At 46.9% G+C, this 19,882-nt stretch overlaps 1 protein-coding gene across 1 annotated transcript in view; it reads right to left on the bottom strand.

Annotated features, from left to right (window-relative positions):
* The window catches only part of LOC131263162 (protein O-mannosyl-transferase TMTC2), a 129,627-nt gene that overhangs the window by 14,064 nt on the left and 95,681 nt on the right, over positions 1 to 19,882 (bottom strand). The window contains exon 6 of the mRNA XM_058265320.1: positions 13,080 to 13,165. Within this exon, the coding sequence (XP_058121303.1) occupies positions 13,080 to 13,165 (86 nt within the window). The remainder of the gene's footprint in view (positions 1 to 13,079; positions 13,166 to 19,882) is intronic.

Below are 19,882 nucleotides of genomic sequence, written 5' to 3' on the forward strand. Positions count from 1 at the left end.
GTTCAAAGAAACCCCATGGCAGCACGCTCAAAGTTCATCCCCTCATCCACGCCACAGATAGGCAGCTATATGTCTCGCTAACATACAGCGATGGGTTGTTTTTCCATTTTTTTGCTCGCGTCTAAGGATTTGTGCAGCATTTGGATAATGGCATTCATCTCCGTACGGTAGATTGACGGCTTCGTGTGATTTTTCTACCCCGGGTACCTCCGCGCAGCACGTCGTCGGGGATGGGATGTTTACGTATTACGGCAGCAGGAAACCCGCAAGCCTTTTAGCGTGATTTTACGACGAGCGAAATCGTAAAAAAAGAGCAGCACAGCAGCAACGCCGGAGTCACACCGTTGTGACGTCCGCTCATCGGCAGGACGAATCTTGAGATGGTTCATCCGTCCGCAACGGCCGGGACGCTGGGATCTGGAACAAGCACCCCACACTCCGATATGGTGGTGTCGCATCCATTAAGGCGAACGAGTTGCATTAAGGAAGCGTGAACGATACGCCGTCACCAAATCAACGAGATGGCTCCGAGAGCATCGTCGTTTCACTGTGTCCTACCTTTTCATGGGCGTGGGATAGGACCTCTTTTGATGGGACTCTTTTTTAGTTTTTTGTGCCCGGACCGTGGGACCCTCCAGGACCAGGAGATGCTCCCTTGCGAAACGGCCATACCGTGGCAAGTGGTGTAATCATAATTACTATGAAATATTAAATGAGCAACGGATGAGGTGTAGGAGGAGGAGGGGGGGGGGCGGCTACCGAAGGATACGCTTTTCATCTTTTCCGAGCACAACACCGAGCACGAAAGCTGCGCGGTGCACAAACACACACTTGACGTTTGGGGATAAGTGTCATGTGGTTGGTGTTGCAGAACCGAGCGTAGATAAAGGCGACTCTCAGCATCCTCCAATGATGCTGAATACGGTTGTGTTTTCTTTTTACATGGCGAAAGTTGAGTTCATAAAGCCGACCGGCGAAAACAGAAGGGATAAAAAGTGAGAAAAAAATTAACTAAATCCCATGAAATGAACGTTGAATGAGTACAAATGTCAGGTGTCTTATGAATATTAGAACAAGCTTTTGATCAATGCATCCAACCGGAGTAGAAGCGAAAAAAACTTTAATCTTTCAGGGGAGGTTCAGGTAAAAAGAGAAACATTTTTAATCTCTGCATTCCGAATGAATAAAGCACACTTTGCACGGTGCAAGCCTCAAGTGTTTTTAAAATTTTTCTTTAAAGTAAGCGGTGAAATGCATGTTCGAGTAAACAAGTACAGGTAAAAAATAGGGTTCCCCTTAAGCGATCAATTCTTTCACTCTAGGCGTGGAAAACTTATTGTTTAATGATCGGTACCGAATGCTGCAAATGGATTCGGTTACAATATATCTCTTCCATTCCGGTACACTTTCTCGTGACATAAACCAAACGAGCGTCAAATATTTTCCGCTAGCTTTTCCAACCAATTTCCGCCACGGAGCAGCCACCCATGTAGACCGCGAAGCAAACGTGTTTCCCAGCGTGAGTGTACGCTAGCAACTCAGTGTAAAAAAAAAACGTTGCATGCACACAAAGGAAGGTGCTTCATTTTGCCACGTTTTTCCATGCAAGTTCATCGCTTTCAATTTCTTCGCTCGCTACAGGACGGGGGAGGGAAAATGTCCGGTTGTGTTGAGTCTGAAATACAAATTCCTTCCGATTAGTTCGCACGAGGTGATACTGCGACTGGCTGTGTCTATGCGTCTGGAACTCTTTTTTTTGTTATCCATCCAAGACACACACACACACACACATGAGCAGGCGGAAAACCATTTTGACGCACCATACCACCATATCGGGAAATCTGATCACGTACCGAACCGAACGGAGGTGCGGCGAAAGGAAATTCTTTTCCGTTTCATTTTTTTTTTCGTGGTTGAAGTAAAATCGTGAACTCCCTTAACGATGTCCCGCAGCCGTCTGGGGCGGGGGAGATGTCCCTTGGCAGCACGGCACACAAAAGATGTACGATTCCGTCGATCGGCGAATGGACGTTGTTCCGTACAAACCACCAGGCGCCTCCATTTTTACTCCGCAAGCCTTTTTCGCCCAATCAAGGCACGGTTCGTTCTTCTTGCAAAGGGAGTGGTGGTGGAAAAATCGACTCCTGACCATGTCGCAGCCTGATCACTAGCTCATATTTGCTTCGTTTCCGACGCGCCGATGCTTGTGCGATATGCCTCGAAGGGATGTGACCGAGGTCTGGTTGGGGTTTCCTCACGTTGGCTCAGTCATCGTTCAGCGCCAGCAACACCATCGCAGCAGTCGTTGTGTCATAAATTTTAAAGGCCACTAGCTCGGTTTGTTCCCACCCGTTGACTTTCCCTCTTTCTCTCACTCTCTCGCTCGGAGTCGGTTCACCGGGCGCGAGGACTCGTTTATGACGTTTATTCAATGCATCCTCTTGCTTGCTTGGCCATGCTTCACCCGACGCCGGGGAAGGGAAAGAGGTTTCGATGGCACACCGACATCAATCCACCGGACGGCCATTTTTGAGAGATGCCTTTTGCGCCAGTCTTTGCGCTCCAACGAAGCTCGCAGAAATCGTTATGAAAGGGGTGGCATGATTGTGCCCTCTCTTCTGCCTCGGTATGATTAAATTTCAAACGGTAAACGATGCACACACATACACACACACACACACACACACCGTGTTTCCTAGCTCAGGTGAAATCAACCGACGGAGGCCTGGGAGGCTTAGAAAAGGGCACTCATCTGCCGTAAAAGTGCCTGAAGGCGGCGAACAAAAAAGAAAATCTCTTTGCACGCGAAACTGGACACTGTCACAATTTCGTGCCTCGTCGGTGTGTCGTATTGCTGTACGGCGCTCGAAACTCGAAACGGAACAGCTAACAACCTCTCCCCCGCAGCCGCAGCTCCCTACCGCACAGCACTCACCCATTTGGGAGTGCTTCTGGAAGAGCCCGGAAAATCCGACACAACGGCCACAGAGAAAACACCCGAGCTCGGCCACGTGTGTGTTGGGAGCGGCATCGGAAAGCAAAGTTGAATTATCATCTATTTCACAAAATTGGAAGTAATGGTTCGGAAAAATCATTTATATTTTCGTCCCCTTCGCACCGCAGCCATCGAGGTTGACAAGCGAGTGTACTACTAGTTTGTGTCCCAGACTCCGAGTGGGTGTGTGTGTGTGTGTGGGTGTGTTTTGGCATGCACTGGACGTGAGGAAACGTCTGTTTGTTTGTGTCCTGCGGGCAGAATCGAGGGCGGTTCGGGTTAGGTTCGAAGGGAAAGATATTTTTCTTCAAAATCATATCACATATGTGGTTTGTTGACTCGTGAAAAATGCTCCAGGGTGATGGGGGGGGGGGGGGGGGGGGGGGTTCCGTGTAGGGCGCTAGACTGGGCAGGGTTAGGGGAACGGAATTTAATTTCGTAGATCACTTGGAATCGACATGATTGCGAGCCAATCATTGGCCGACATATTTCTTCTATTAAGGTCGCCTAAATCGGAGCTTATGGAGAAAGTGTTTCGAGCGGAACTGCATCTACCACATGGAAAGTTTTGATCCAACGGCGAACAAGTAAGCTACACACGGAAATAATTAATGCAAAATGTGATACGCTCTATTTGCTCTGGACAACTTTAAACACACTCCCAGTTTGCAACCAGAAATTCGTGCTAATTACTTTCATCGAAAAGCTTTTTAAGGCTTAACTTAACTTCCTTCAAGCTGCATGGCCTGCTCTGCGGGACTCCCTCATTGGTTTTTGCATTTCCCTTTTTCAATGCGGTAGTCACCATTCCCACTCTCTAGAATATGTTACCACATTCGACGAGATAACATGGTACGTACTTTGTGAGCCAATTATTTTCCAATGTGCGGAGATTTGCACATTTTCCGTGCAGCATCAAGTTGCTCCACGCTTTCGGTACTTTTGCTTCCCGGAACGGGGCGGAGTACATATTCTCCGTAAGCCTCTTATTGTTGCACCGTGGCGGCATATTTATAGAAGTTGGAATGTAGGGGGAAAAAAAAACCCTCCATGAATCACGAGATTCCCCAAATTACACACTTTCTCACTGTTGTATCGTGCACCGGGGCACTCTGCATCCTTTTTTGTACATGCTATTTTTACCGCACGAAACAATGGGTAAAGTTTTTCTTCGGCAGGGAGGCGAATTTTATCGTTTTCCACGCTGCAAAACGGGCAACATTTCGATGAAAGTTGACGAAGTGGAAATGCTTTTCTGCTGCATGCCGGGGGAGAAAAGATGCACCAAAGCGATTGCGTTAACGTTCCAACCATCCTTGCTATCGTGGGAAAGCTTTCGCATTACAATACCACTCGAAGGTATTTATTGCGAATAATGTATTAGTAAACGGAATCACCGGACGTCATGAACGTCGGTGGTAATGATAAAATCGTATAAACTAAAATGATTAAATACGCCATTATTGTGCATTTACATGTAGCCTAGTGGTGAATCGTTTCAGTGGTTCGGGTAAAAAAAAACCCGAACCCGTGAATTTGAGGAGAAACGGTGAACTATTTCTCCGGAAGCCTTCTGATGTTGGTTAATGTTGAAGTAAACCCTCTCAACCTAACAAGCAGGCAGCGACCGATACTCGACCGTTCGGAGGTCGTTCTGGAAGCTGAACTACCGAACAGCCTCGACCGTCCGTCGATTCGCGATGGTTTGCCAGTTTGACGGGCTCGATGTAGTTGGCCATCAAGCTGTCGCGAGCTACCGATTGACATCGTGACAATAGTCACGATCCATGGTACGAAACCGTCCAATCGGACACGTCGCAAGTGGACGGGAATTGATTTCACCTTGTTTTCACGACGGTCTTTTCAGACGTTCGCTCAAAAGCGCTTGCGATCTCGGATGTCGTCGTGGTCATTCCGTTGCGAGAGCACTTCTCGTGAAAGATATGCGCTAATTACACCATTGTAGCTGCTCGACTGAACAGTCTGTTGTAGCGTCACCAACTTAGATCGGAGCGCTTATAAGTGATGGATGGGAAGTGAGGACGACGAAGCGATTTGCAATAATTTGGATTGTTTGAGCATTGTCACAAGATGGGTTGATTTAAGCACCACGGCTCGGCATTTCCTAAAAAGGGCCAAATGATTAAAAGGAAACCGAAAGCGCGGGCCGGATACCTTAAACGATGATTTAATGTTTTCAAAGTGGGTACTTTTGAATGATATAAACTTTTTAAAACGTAAACACATAAACATAAAAAATAGGTATACATTACAAAAAGTGGAGGTAAAAGATACATTATTTGTAATTTAAACATTTTAAACATTTTTACACTTATTTTCATTGAATTTGGATTTTGTTTTGCAGCATACACCAGAAACACCTCGTTCAACAATTTTAATCTTTAATTTTGGGAAGAAAACAAAATGAAATCGTGAAAAAATTGAGATGTGTTTTTGGTATGAAGCACTCAAATTTTCTTACGGGCCAAACTTTGCCGACCCCTGATTTAAGCAATGACTCCAAATTTAGATTAATAAAATCTTAGTTTCAACGGCATTATGTGTGAGTATAAAATATCAAATTTAAAAAACATTTTAATAATAAAAGTGTCTTTCCCCACACCTCATAACCGCGAAACAGTAAACAACACTTAGTAAAGCCAATAAAACAATTAATTTCAAAAACGTTTTACTACAACATATCCCTATTTGCGTCAACTTCCTCTAACACGTTCGATGACGGTACCGATTGGATGTTCGAAAAACAATGAAAATTTCAATCATCACTTTCCCATCCCAATGACCCGCTGATGGTGACAATCGACGGTGCTTCACGGGGATTAATCAATCGTAAAATGCCGCTAGCATAAATCTAAATTATACAAATTACAAACAAATAAATAATTAAATAACCCGACGCCATTCGGGGTAGAACTCTTTTGTACACTGTCGCAGGGTGCAGCTGTATTTGTTAAGTGGAAGAAGGTGGCGGGAAAAGCAGGGAAAAGGTAAACAGACCACCTAATGTTGTGTCCATCTGGAGTGTCGCCGGTAGTTGCTGACGTGGTCGCTTCTCTTCGCCACCGGCGTCCTTCCCCCGAACCCTGTCATATTATATCCAATTATTGCCAAAAGCAAACTGACGGAGGGTGCGTGCATGTGTGTTTGTGTGATAATAAATCAGAAACAGTTTTAGCCTTTATTGCCAACTATCCTAATGGGTGCCTCAACGGTGCGGGGGAATGTAAGCGCGCAGTGCAATTGCATCCTATTAGGATGCAGTGAAACTAATTTGCGCCCCTCTCATCGTTTTCATTGGGCTCCACAAACAAACCTCCAAAAAACGGACCAATTACCCTCTCCGTGTGTGTGTGACTTTTATGTCCATTCGCGCGTGACTAAAACTATTTCCCAGCGCGACGGTCATATCTGTTTAGGCGGACGGGGTGGTTTTGGGTGACGCGGTGGGTTGGGTTTAATAAAATATAAACTAATTTATGGGTCGCACCGTCGAACCACCGATGTGGCCACTCGGCGAGCTGAGTGTGAAGCGGCGTCCCGGTTGTTCTGACCGTGGCGTACCGCGCAATCAGCGTTGCGTGCGCGTGTTTGCCGCTTGCGGACCGAATCAACAATGTGCCAGCGCGTTACATTCCCAAGCGCAGAGGAGCGCAAGCAGCATTGGGAAAGACGGTTCCGTACCGCTGTTTAACTGTTTGATTAGGCTCTCATTTAGCTTTGGCCAACGGCTGCGTGCCGATGCGTAGCACACCACCACCACCACAACCACCACCACCACCGCCGCCCAACTCTTGTGGAGCTTCGGAAGGCGGGGTGGGAGAGAAAGCAAACATTATCACTTGGGGTTCCGGGATTGGAATTGATTGCGTTTCAATTCATGGTGCGTCCGGCCACGGTCCGCCATTCGCGCGTTGATGAATGATGCTGTTGGGTGCCGTCTTTCATCGGACCTGTCCCCCGAAGGATCCACCCAGTTTGATTGATACGCTGGTGCTTGCGCCCCGAGGCAAACCCACCCGCACAAACCTGGAAGATGTTAGCTTTCACTCGCATAAATTATCGAACCGGGGCCTTTCATCGACGGGCGGGTTGGATCGGGTGGCAGCGACAGGAGGCGGAGGAAAAGTAAACGCATGTTCGGTGTGGACATTTCGATAAGTGTCAAGAGGTTCTGCTGGCGTTTGCAGTTTGCCGTACCGTTTCTGCCACGGAAGTAACGAAAGTGACTTTCATGATCCTGTTGAAACAGCTGTAAAAGTGGAAGTGCATGCCGATAACCGTTTCGTGCAAGAAACTAATCAAACAATCACGACAAGTGGGTGGAATGATCTACTAATACATGTTTATTGCAGCTTCTTAGAGGGTGGAAAATCAAGCATCTATAATTTTGCTCCTCTTTTGGAAAATTCATAATGTTTTATCAACCAAAGCCAATTTCTTCGTTTATATTTTCATCTGTAAAATAGCTTAAGATAATATTAAAGCTTCCAAATAAGTAATAAAACTTAAAAACAACCTGCTTCAGAAACAACCCTGTTAATAGTGCTTCCCCCCGGAACATTAACTCAATCTTCCGAGACCTCAAAACATCAGTCACTCTCCATACATAATTTACTTTCTTCAATTCCCACACCGAAACGATTAATCACTCCGGGTCGTCGGGCTTTACTTTTTTTTTCCCCCCAGTCCTTCCAACCTACTTCCCCGCTTCCGTCCATCGGCGAAAGGGCCGGAAAGTTTGCCGGCACCCTCGAACAAAACGAACGATCGAAAACGAACCTTCTCGTGCCGTCGTGGACGTCGTTTTCGGGCTCAGGAAGTCCAGGTCCCCGGGTGGTATAATTTCAATTCAATTTCCGCCTTCTCACCAGCCGAGAGCGTGGGTGTGTTTCCGGCGGACGCGAAGGAAATCTTCCCCCTCCCCCCTCGCCCCTTGGTCCGGGGGACCGGACTGTCAACCGTTTTACATTAATGAAATCATCAATTTCACGCATACCTTTTCCAAGGGCCCCTTTTATCCTCCCCTCTCTCTCTTTCTCCCGAACGGTCATCGTTTGCGCGCTGCGATGAATCTGTTAGGAATAGACTCTTTTTCGAGACCCTTTGGGTTTTTTTCCCCCCCAAGATCCCTTACGCCCTAGATGCGGCTAGGATCGCAATTTCATTCCTATTTTTGTGGTGCTCCTTCTCGTGCCTCGTGAAGTTGGATGGTCAACCCGAAAGGGAAAACATTTCAATTGGTCAACCCATTTCATTTGACGGTCACCAAACTTTCCTCGCTCCTCGGGGCGCACACGGGGCCCTTTTGCTCGGAACAGGAGGAGAGGGAAGAAAAATGACGGCGAGAAACCGGAATCACACCTTTTCATTTCAACCCCTTTTTCTTCGAGAAGCATCGGTGGAGAAAAGCTCCCTCCCATCAGGGCATGAGTGGGAAATGGACGACCACTGCCGGCCCGTTAAGGGACTGCTAACGATGAAGGTAGGCACGATTTCCACTTGACGTCTTTAAAACTGTCTGCAACTCAGAGCCTTCGAACGATGCGGTTTCGGAAAATAAATTCTCCCATTGGTGATGGACGCGTCTAAAGGGTTTTGTCTTTTCTAGAAGTGTATGATTTTCTAGAGATATAGCTGTACCAGAGAGCTTTTGTTGACCTTGGTCTTTCTCTTTAATTCTCTCTATCTTTGCCCATTTGCATATCTTTTGTTTGCTGCCAGAAGACTCTGACCGTTCTATATCTATATAGCTTTCACAACGAACGCAACCCGACATAGTGTGTTTGGAAAGGCTGAATAAATGATCGTATGCGATAGGGTTCTTGGTGAAATATTTATCACACTTAAGAAGCCAACACAAGATACCGATAGTCAGAGTAACACTGGGTTGTAAGAGCTGTTGACTTGTCAAGGTGTTGATTCTTTCCGAAAGAATTTAAAAATGGGATAATGGAGCCTGTTAAGGTTTTCCGATACCGATTTCGGATCGGTTTCTGTTGAACTGTCTAAATACTTACAAGTCGTGCCACAAACCAGGACCACCTCGATCGTTTGTGTTATAACTGATGAGATAAACATCGCTCAACAAAATTTGTTGGAAGGAGATTTTGTAAATATTTCATTGAACCTACCGGAATGCTTATTGTAGTGAGCACTGGTGTATGTTGAGGGTTGTTAAAAGATGATTAAATTCACTGTGAATGCTTTGAAAATCCAGATACACATTGATGCCAGTAAGCAAGAGCAAATAAATTTCCGATGATAACTAACAAACACGAAAACACTTGACCACTCTACCTACGATCTGGCTACCGCGCCCTAAGCTTTCCCCGGGATCGATCATCATTATTCAAATCCACTCGATCTCGAACGAATCAGTGAGGTGTTGGTAAATCGCACAATCGATTCCTCCCGACTGTCGCTCGCCACCCAAGCCCGCCCGCCTGCGTTGAACCATCGGGTAAAATAAATTGTGATTAATGGAAGGTGAAATTTGCAAATTACGATCGGTTAGGTATCGAAAAATCGAACCAGCGGGGGTGGGGGGGAGAGACCTCGAGCGGGTAGCGCGGTACAACTTTTGCCAGCCGATAATTAAAGCCATCGGGATGGAAAATTGAAAAGCATGTTTTTCACGCTGCCCGTCCAGTGGGAGGAGAGGTGGGTTGAGGATCCACTCGTTTTCCATTCGCCGCATCCAATGGGGCATGGGAAGCCGGTTTGCTTGCATCGCTACCGATGGCCGTTGACGATAAGTTCAAACCCGATGGTGGTCGTTTCCCGTCTCCTTCCGTTGTCCATGAGAGATAGAAAAGCATTTCCCTGCGCAAGGCACACAGAGGGGGGTGGGTTCGAGTTAATGTGTCGATAGTGTTCAGGTGCTTTTGAGATGCACGCTCCTGGAATAGATTATGCAAACATTTAGTCTGGCTAACCACGGAAACCTCCCCATATGTGGCCTCCTGCTGGCCGGAGGGGGTTGACTGTACTTTGAGACTCATTAAAACCAGCTCGCCGCCCCGTTTCAGCGTGGCCCAGTTTTCTTTACCGATCTTCCGTTCCACGTCCATTTGGCCGTGGGTGGACGGTTAGACGGCGGGGTGGGCCGACGGCCAATCATGGTCGAAGGAAAACCTCAACCAACCCACACCACACGGTATATCGTTTTTCTCGGCAGTGGCCTCGGGGATGCAGGTTCCTTTTACTTGTTGTTCTCTTCTTTTTCGTTTAAGTATTCTATTAAGCCGTAACGAGGGAACTTTTACCTCACTCAAGCGACCGGTGGTTTACCAGGTATAGTTGGCTTTCCCTCACTTCACTTTCGCCCCCGATTTCTGACTTTTGGATAGTGATTTTTCCGCTCCTTTCTCGGGCTGGAAAGCTCATTATCTGTCATGATATGCAATTTATACACAAAATTGCTTCATAACGAACCGACTTATGGAAAGAGTTCAAAACATTTCCCCGAAAAAAGACAAGTGTTGTACGTATGAGTTTTCCCAAACTGTTTCCACACTGTGCAATCCACAACCAAATCCGTTCGCCGGATTGCGACCTATGCCGGGGCTTTTACCGTAAGCATATCGGGTTCTATTGAAATAATTTTCAGTCTAATTAAATTAATTATGCATGTACACGATGGTGTCGATGGCCGGCGTTGCACTGTGGTTGCAACACGGGATGGATCGTACACTTTCTTGGTTGTAAAAGCGAGTAAATGCTCAACATCAAGACGTGGATTTTTTAAATTTTGATTTTTAGCATACGATGGAATTATTTGCAGTAAGTGTTAATTCGTTTAATTCTGATGTTGAGATATTCTTTGGAGAAAATAAGAGAGTTTTCACTATGCACTTTCTTGTAAAATCAACTTTTACTTTTGAAAACATTTGAGTATTTTCAATGTCTTCTATTCTAGTATTTTTTTCATATTAATTTTGATGTTTTAATAAAACTAGGTCAAAGGTGTATGTACTTTATCTGAGAGTTTCGAAATGATTTAACGATTTGTGTTGTCGGTATGTTCGTTGCTTAAACAACAACGAACGTCTGACCTCAACCCACAGCATGCACCATAATGTACCTCGTGTTCCACGTTCCGTTTGGAAGTAATCGGTCCATTTCACTTTTTTGACATCGAAATCCCATCCGTAACTCCCCGGGGCCAACCGTTCCCCCTCTCACCAGGCAGTCCAGGAAGGGACATTCGGAACATACCGATGGAAGACAAATCGTCACCACATGGAAACGAAACTCACCGGGTGGTTTGTGGCGGTGCGGCCGATGGATTTCGGTGTGTGACAGATTGTTTTCGAGCGTCACGAGGCGCGGTCACAAGGGTACGCTTCACGAGTGTGTGTGTGTGTGTGTGTAACGAGTGTAAAACATGGTGTTCCTCCCAAGGGACTCGTGTGCGCCCGGAAATCGACCGAACCCCAAATACCTTACCGTGTGCTGGCGACACACGGCACATTTCCGTCAAGCTCAAGCGCACCGAACCATAAGCGGAGGGAAACGGGGCCGAAAGTCGTTCGAACAAAAAAAAAAAACAGCGTGTTGGCAAAGGGATTCGACAACATTTGCCATCGGCTTCGAAGAAGGCGCCCTTGTCGCCGTTTTTTTCGGGTGCGTCGAAGCGTCATTAGCCTCCGATCGATTTTTCTCCCATCCGAACCGGGTGGTTTTTTTTTCAGCCCGGATTCCGATGAGATGAGAAGTGAAAATGGGGGAGGGGGGGGGGGGGGAGGTTGGGAGGGAAGTAAGTGGAAAATGGACACGCTGGGCTGGACATGCTGGCATTCAGTCAACTCTCACTGTCACCTTCGAAGTCATCCCCAACGGAGAGCTTAGTGTCACTTCCCCATTAGACAGACGCTGGGGGTATTTTTCTGGCGATTTTTTCCCCTATCCCCTATCGACTCCCCCCCTCCCTTAGATCCACTTCATCTTGTCCTAGCTTGCCAACATTGATACGCATCGATTTACTGACCAACAGCTTCCATTTACTTTCCGGTACCCAACCGGAACCGGGGTTGTCCAGCGTCACCCATTTCCTCCTACTTTACGAAACATCCCGCACCTCCCCCAAGGGTCGAGTGATGTTGCTAGAAGATGTGCTTCGACCTCCGGCCGGCACATACACTTATCCTATAAGTCACACTAATTGACGTGGGTTTGAGCTGCCCGCGCGCCCCAAAACCAAGTCTAGGTGTATCGAATCTGTTCGGTTCCATCCTTTCCGTGGCAGGACATCGGTCCGCTCTATCGGATGAAGACACTTTCGACCAACCCGTGCCAGGCTGCTTGCACACTGTTTCCTTCTTGGTACTTGCCAAGATTGGATGGAGCCATCCACCTCGAGCCAAGAGAGAGAGAGAGAGGAACCCAGCGTTGGAAAAGACGTCCCGCCAGATGGTGCTGCCATGTGTGCACCCTGCTTGCGTTGGGTGGGGACTGGAGTGGGCGGGCGTGAAAAGGACAAAAGCCTTATCGGAAACCCCGATGGCGGTGATGGTGGTGGTAGTGGTGGTGGTGTTGCGTCGTTACTGCGAAGGGTGTGCCGGGATGAAATTGGATTTTCTCCCAAAATAAGAATCCACTCAGCTCTTCAGGCCCGGACGGTGCAGGTGGGATGGAATGCCGGCTGCAAAAAAAAGGGCTCAGCCCCGAAATGGGTTGGGGTTGAAATAGGGACGGACGGAATTCTTTAAGACTCCCACTAACTGACAGATGACGCAAGTGTCAGAATATACGTCCGTACGAGCGAGAGAAGGCGTTCGTGTTTCGATCGGAGGCAGTTGGGGGCAAAAGGCTTTCAAAACAACCGGCTCCCGGCACCACCATCACCAACACCCTCGCTCTGTAAGGGTCCTCACAGGAACGAATTTTCGGCAAAGACTTTGCGTCGAAAAGTGTCCCGCAAGCGCTGCCGGGAGCCTGGGGGGTCCCGCTTAGGCGAATGAGAAGTAAATCTGGCCCCGGAAAAAGGTAAGCGTCAACACGCTAACGGTGGCGATGAGGGGTTTGCTAAATTATGTGCACAAACATCCAGCGGAATACTTACGTGCCAGCGATGGACGAAAGCGTATCGCTTTGCGAAAGCTCTCCACAGCCTCGTTGTAATCTTGCTGGTTTTGTAGCAAAATTCCTCTGCAACGGGAAATGTAAATAGGAAATGAGATTGTTAGGAAAATAAATAGTTGTAACGTAACGGTGGTGTGTTTGAACTGTTCAACGAAAGAGTCATATTTATACATGTTCAACACTTAAAGTAAACGAATCAAAACAACCTAAACTAGAATGTTTAGTAAGCAATCAATTGGTAAAATGAACCTAATTTTAAAGAACTATATTATAGAACTCTCTTATAGATGTTTACTCGTTTGTCCTTCATGCTTATCGTGTCGATACAAAATAACACTTTCCTCCAAGCAAAAGAGGGCTTTGAATCGATCCCTATCTTATGCTTTTGACTTGGTTAGCTCCACGCTGTCCCTTCCTCTCCTTACTCTTCAACAGTCTGGCAGGAACGGTGGTCGTAATTTGTTGCCCGCCTGTAAATAAGCACATTTTATTATTGCGTTCATTACGCCTCTGCCGGCCCTCACGGTGTAAATGTGATGGAAGATGGTGTCTTATCCCTTCTGCTCACAGATTATCGTTAGTTTTTTCCCCGTCGACGGGGATGTTTGTTGCTTATCGCACAGATCACAAGACGCGATCGGCCGACCTTGCTTTGCACTTCGCAAACGTTTGGAAGGGCGAATTCCAGCCGATCTCATTCTCATTCCCCAGCACCTGACGGGGGGTGAAATGAAAATTAGCTATTCGTTAAAACATTTTATTCCTAATTTCAGATTGCGAGCGATAGTGCTTGTTGGTGTATTTCACAGACAGGAGAAAGCAAGAAGCACACTTTCACTCGTCCGGAGAGTGGGGTTTTCCGTTGGCGAGACGCAAGCAGACGCATTAGTTGTGAGAAAAATGCACCACTCGGCGTTTAGCTGAGGCCGTTGGGAGTGTTTGCAAGGCGCCGCGCCAGCTTGAATTACCATTTAAAACGGTTGACAACGAGCAAAATCTTCCGGGAAAACCTGCAGCAGACGCATGGCCATTGTGCCATGCCAGAAACAGAGTGCTCGCATTGTTCTACATCCTTAAAGCACTGTTGACGTCGAGCTGCTAAAAGAATGGAATTCTCTTGCCTAGTAACGATGTTGTTGGCTGTTGCTGCTTCTGCTGCTGCTGTTAGGAGCCCTTGTTTTCCCGTTTATCAGTGGACGCAAGCGTTGATAGCATTTAATTTTCTTGTAGACCAAACTATTTTTCAGCCCTCAGTTCGCTGAATAGTTAATGGCCTAGTGGTCCATGGGGTAAACGTAGCATATTGTCCCTTTAACAACAAACAGCCAACGGACGCAACGCAGACGTCATGGCGAGCAAGTGATAGTTTTATCTGGGGTTTGTGGGTTTATCTCTCGCTTTTGCTAAATACAGAAGAGGTTGTTCTTGATGTGCAAGCAAGGGTGGTTGTGTCAAATAATTCAAATCATTTAGTGATCAGCATTTCTTCAACGAACTGAGAAAATTATTATTATTATTAAATATACGAAGCGTGAGCAGATTGAAATGTATGTGGCAGTCATATGAAATCGAAAAAAAATAGGAAAGGAAAAAGAATAATTGCTATAATCCGAAAAATAGAAATCGATGCTTTTCATACCACCATTTCCATGGATAGAACATATCGTCAACATTGAGAAAACATAACGAACAACCCTGTCAAAGTTGCATTGCGGGAAAAAAAAGAAAATTGCATTCCCATGGTTTACCGTAACTCGTGCATGAATAACATTACTTGAAGGGTAAAGGATTGCACGATAACAAGCAACGGATTCGTACCCACGTTAATGATTCATGTTTGAGCATCATTTTTATAGTTTGGTTTTCAAGTTACCCTTTGTGCTTAAGATGTGTACAGCAAATGAAACGCTATGAAAGGAGTAAACAAACCGACCCTCTGACAGTTGGATGCTCTTCCCAAAGGCAAGGTCTTGGTTTCAGAAGCGGATTTCCCCCTCAAATTGTGCATCGCGTCGCACCGACGTTCAGATAGTTGCAATTAAAAGCTCAAGATTCGCCACTGTACACATCCGACCTAGCAGCGAGTGGTTGCAAAGTGGAAACAAAATTAGCCAACTTTAGCGAAAAAGATGGACAAAGGGAGCCTGTGAAAGCGCGCTTCTTGGAAATCCATTCCCATGCATGCCCACTCGGGGCCGAGGCCGAGTAAAGATGTAATCTACGATGAAATTTCCACGCCGGAACGACCGGGCGTGATAATTTAGTGGCTTGCCACGCCAAAGAGGAGTTCCTTGGTTGCTATTTAGACGCGCGCACGGCCGACAAACCAGATACGGCGGCCTTCGAGTGCTTCTTCAGTGTAATTGGCACGAAATGAGCGAGTGCTGCTGAAGTGTTTCTTGTGTCGCTTCGTTGCATTCCTTGAGCGAGGTAACTGCGTGTAATGTATTTTTTTCCATTTCAAGAAACTTGTTTAAAACCAAAAACAAGAGAAAAATAAATTTTTCTTCACCAACATATTGCGAAAGTATGGGTTAAATCATTGACGTCACTTAGAGGAGCATCTCGTATGCTGACAGGTTCTGCATCTTTTAAAGTGGCCTGTTTGATCAGCATGAAAAACTTCGACCGTTCTATGAAACACCACCCGATACTCAGTGTTTACCATCAAACACCTTTGCTCGCTCTCGAGCGCTCCAAGTCCTTAGCCGATGTTTGAAGTGCTCTCTGACGCCATTAATTTCAAAATTACACCAATACTGCATGCTGGTGCATGCGGCATTTCCTCCATATTTTTTTTTTCGTTTGAATCTCATCCCTATCCTCTCAAGCATCCGTTTTCACTTCTCGCAGCTTTTAGTCCCTGTCACCATCGACTGCACGGGGAAGTTGCGATAAGTACCATCTACCTATCACTCATCGGCAGGTTTCAGCAAAGGACAGACTTAAGTTCCAACCCGTTTCAAGCACATACCGCTCATTCCGGTTCCGGGAAACTCCGGTCCGCTTTGCGGATGTGGTAGTACGAGGGGTGAGGGATGCATCGCTCATTTTCACACCCCCTTCCGACAAGCCGCGTGGCGCAACCGGGTGAAAGGTGACACCGCACCGAGCAGTGCCGATTCAGCGGCCGACTGTTTGCAATTCGATGAATATGCATTATTAATCAAACACCATCGACTGCAGCGTGCCGGAACGGTTGCCGCTCGGCGCCGCACCGGACCCGAGCGACTCGATTGACAGCGAGTGTGGCTGACACCTTGTTGAGATTTCCGGGCCCCGGTGGCAAGGACCTACTACAAGGCGTCAGTTTTCACAAGCGAAGCAGTTTCCGACGATGGTTTGATTGCTGGCTCTTGAGCAGAGGGTGGATCGAAACTTCAATCGATGCTTGATGAGCGAACCCTGGCGGAGTGTGTCCTGCTGGGCGATGGCGTCAAAAAATGGAGATTGATCAAGATGGTCTTGGTACTGGGTAAGAGCGCGATGGGATGCGATAAAATGATGCGGTGTTGAATTTTCTAATTATGCATCTGTCGAGTAGCAACTTTGAGAGGAATTCAGTTTTAATGCCTTATAGAAATATTTTGTTTGTATTACAAACCCGAGTTTTTCTTCAACTGACACATTAAGAGGACAAAGAATCTGTGTTTTCGGTCGCATTTAAACTTCAACATCGTTTCTGTGACTGATGTGCACAATTGTTTGACCTGAAGCATGCACACGAAACATTTCGTTGTTCGCTCTTTGAAACCGTTTAGCTCACCACAACTGGATACAATTTCGTCAAACCACAGATGCTCCCTGACCCGAGGTTATTTTGTCGTCAATTCAGTCTGTTCCGTCTGCCATGTGCCGGTACCCGTGTGTATATCTCTTTTCGGTTTCGGCAAAGGCAACGGCAGAGTAGTGTTCTGGGTTTTTTTCCCACTTTTTTAAAGAGAATTTTACGGGTGTCCAATTTCATGCTCGGAGATATAATATCCTTGGCTTGGGCGCTTGAGGGGAGGCACAGGGTCATGGGGGAGGGGCGGTAGAGTGAAGCAGAGACATTCTTATAAATTCATAATTTTATCGTTTTCTCGAAAAGTGATGCTGCATCGTTGGTTCGTTGTTCGGGGCACGACCCTACAAGCCAGCAACACGACACATTTGCCATTTGCCACTGTGCCCATGCTCTGTAAGGCACTTTTAAGAGGTTTCGGGGTGGAAAAGCTGAGTCGGGCGACGAGATAGGGGTGGTTGGGTTGGACGGGGCGTACCAAAACGCAAACGGATGAGTAATTTATTATGCCACACATGAATATTTACTCAGTACGAAACGAATCCGTCACGATGTTTATCCTCCGCTTCCAACTGCCACACACACACACACGCCACACACATCCTTGTGCCTGGTGGAAAAATACCCCGTTCAACCGGCCAGGGACCGTCGAACCCCGAAATTGTTGTCCTTGGAGTGAAACGAAACAGGCGAACGTTGGGGTTTTTTCGAGCGAGCGAGGATAAATCTGCTTCCATCCGAGGCTATCATTTTCTCGTCAGTCCAGCCCGATTAGCCGGCGGGGGCGGGGAAACCCCCCACCCAGCTGCAAACCCGGGGACGGGTCCGAGGGGTGAGCGAAAGCCCAGACAAATGAGGTTTGATGGACATTCTCGAGTACGAGTGTGCGCTCGTGCCAGGTTCGGAATTCGGCTCGAAGCGCTCGTTTGCGGGATTTATTTTTCTTCATTCATTTGCCGACGGAGAGGATCTGCAGTTTTTGTGGCGTTGTTTTTTTGTCGTATTTTATTCTTGCCTTTACATCCTTCCTGGTGAATGTGTCTCATACTGACGAGCTAATTCCCTGATTCTGGCAACCCCGGCCGGCGAACATTTGACGTGCGGTCGGTAGCTTTCCTCCTTCCATGCCACTTTCCACTCACATTCCCAGCACGGTCGACGGCGGGGGAAACTTTAATGAGTTTTAATAATGAATATGAATGCTCGCTTGGCAGAAGAAACTGTCGAGTCGGTGACTTTGCTGAGGGCATGAAATAATTTATTGGGGTATGTATGTATTTGCAGGTTCCGTGCAAAATTTGTCAGAATATGCTTAGTCCGCGTAGTGATGGAAATTCTTAAGTGGGGAAAGAACTCCACCGTTGCATTTTAATTTAACATGAGACTTATTACATCACATTGGAAAGCATTGGAGTGGCTTCGATAGAAGCATGATGTTCCACTGATAAATTCAGTTACATTACCATGGATCATTCCAACGAATCTATCAACGGTGGTTTAGTGTTGAGTATTTTAATCGAACCAATCCGTTCTACCTAGCGTTGGATAAATTCGGGCTTCTGTCCATACCAGTCGAGAAATCACATTTCCTGTTATCTCGTAGCGTGGACGTATACGTCGGGCATCATCAACTTCCCCAAAACCACCGGGGGCAACAACTGCTGCATCCCAACGAACGCGTTGCACCGGATTGATTCTACCATGGGGCGAACGGTAACACTTTTTTCCACCTCCTCTGTGCGGTCAGCTCATGGTGCAGGAAAATGCGACTTCGAATCCGGTTCGATTTTTGCACCCATCGACATCGGTAGTTTGCGTAACTAACTGCTCGCCAGCGGCGACTCGAGTACGTACATCGAGCTCCGCTCCGGAAAGGGGTTTCTGGAACTGGAAAAACCACAACATCGGATGGATTTGTACAAACATTGGTGGGCCCGATTGCCTTGGGGGAGGGAAATTGGTTTCCCGCTCGAGCGCCGATAAGGGTTCGGGTTTTGGGTAAAAACAGTCAAGCTTTCGAGTGTAAGATCGTTTCGAACGAAAAGGTTAATTCGGTGGAGTCAACAACTTTAGATCCAGGGTAGAGCTTTTTTTTTAGGAAGTAATTCATCCCATGTTCGATATTACGACGAGCGTTTCGAGCACCATCCAGTAACGTGCAAAAGCGAGCGAATGTAATTAATTGCACTGTTTGTTTGTTACATAACCTGCTTCATTTGTTTGGGGTTATTTCGGTACGTCTGAGAGTTTCGAACGGTAGTAGGAGTCGATTACTGGAAAAACCTTCTTAAGTATATTTGAGAATGAGATGAAGGAGTCAAGGGCAAATATGGCTTCAAAACCATTGTTCAACGACCTAATTGTCGGTACACATGTGTGAATCTGCCGATGTTGGAAAAGGTTTTCTATTTACGAAAAGCAAACTTTTGAACAAAACAATTATTTACATCTTCTTCCCACGACAAAAAGGTCACCCAACCCCGAACAAAACAATATCGATCGTTTTGCAAACCATGAAACCACAATAACGGTTGTTCGTGGGATCTTCCAGTACCCTTGTCAATGCGCACATAAGCGTAAGTCTTCCCATTTGCGAACACATGTTCTCCATTTGCAAAAAAAAGTATCCTTTACAAAAATCCTTCCAACCAAAGGTTCGGGCCGCACGCGCACAGTTTGGATAAATAAAACCAGTGTCGCCCACTTTGCGTGCCTGGCAGCTTGCTTTCCCCCCCCCCCCCACCCCGGGGGGACGTAAACGGCACCCATATCTCGGGAAAGCTCCATTTTCCACGCTCATATTGTCCTCGGTCACCTTTACTCAAGTCGTTCGGTTTGCGGCACGTGAATATAATATTTGGCGCCAACGCGATCACCGGCGCTGCCTCAAGGGCGCGCTCCTCCGTTTTGCAGGAAAAGCCATTCAGAACGTGCGGAAACGGAAGAAACCAACGACTGATAGCGCGCTTCCGTCGAAACAACGGAGTGGAACACGGGCT

This window comes from Anopheles coustani, chromosome 2 (genome assembly GCF_943734705.1).
Source record: "Anopheles coustani chromosome 2, idAnoCousDA_361_x.2, whole genome shotgun sequence".
In the NCBI taxonomy this organism is placed as follows: Eukaryota; Metazoa; Arthropoda; class Insecta; order Diptera; family Culicidae; genus Anopheles; species Anopheles coustani.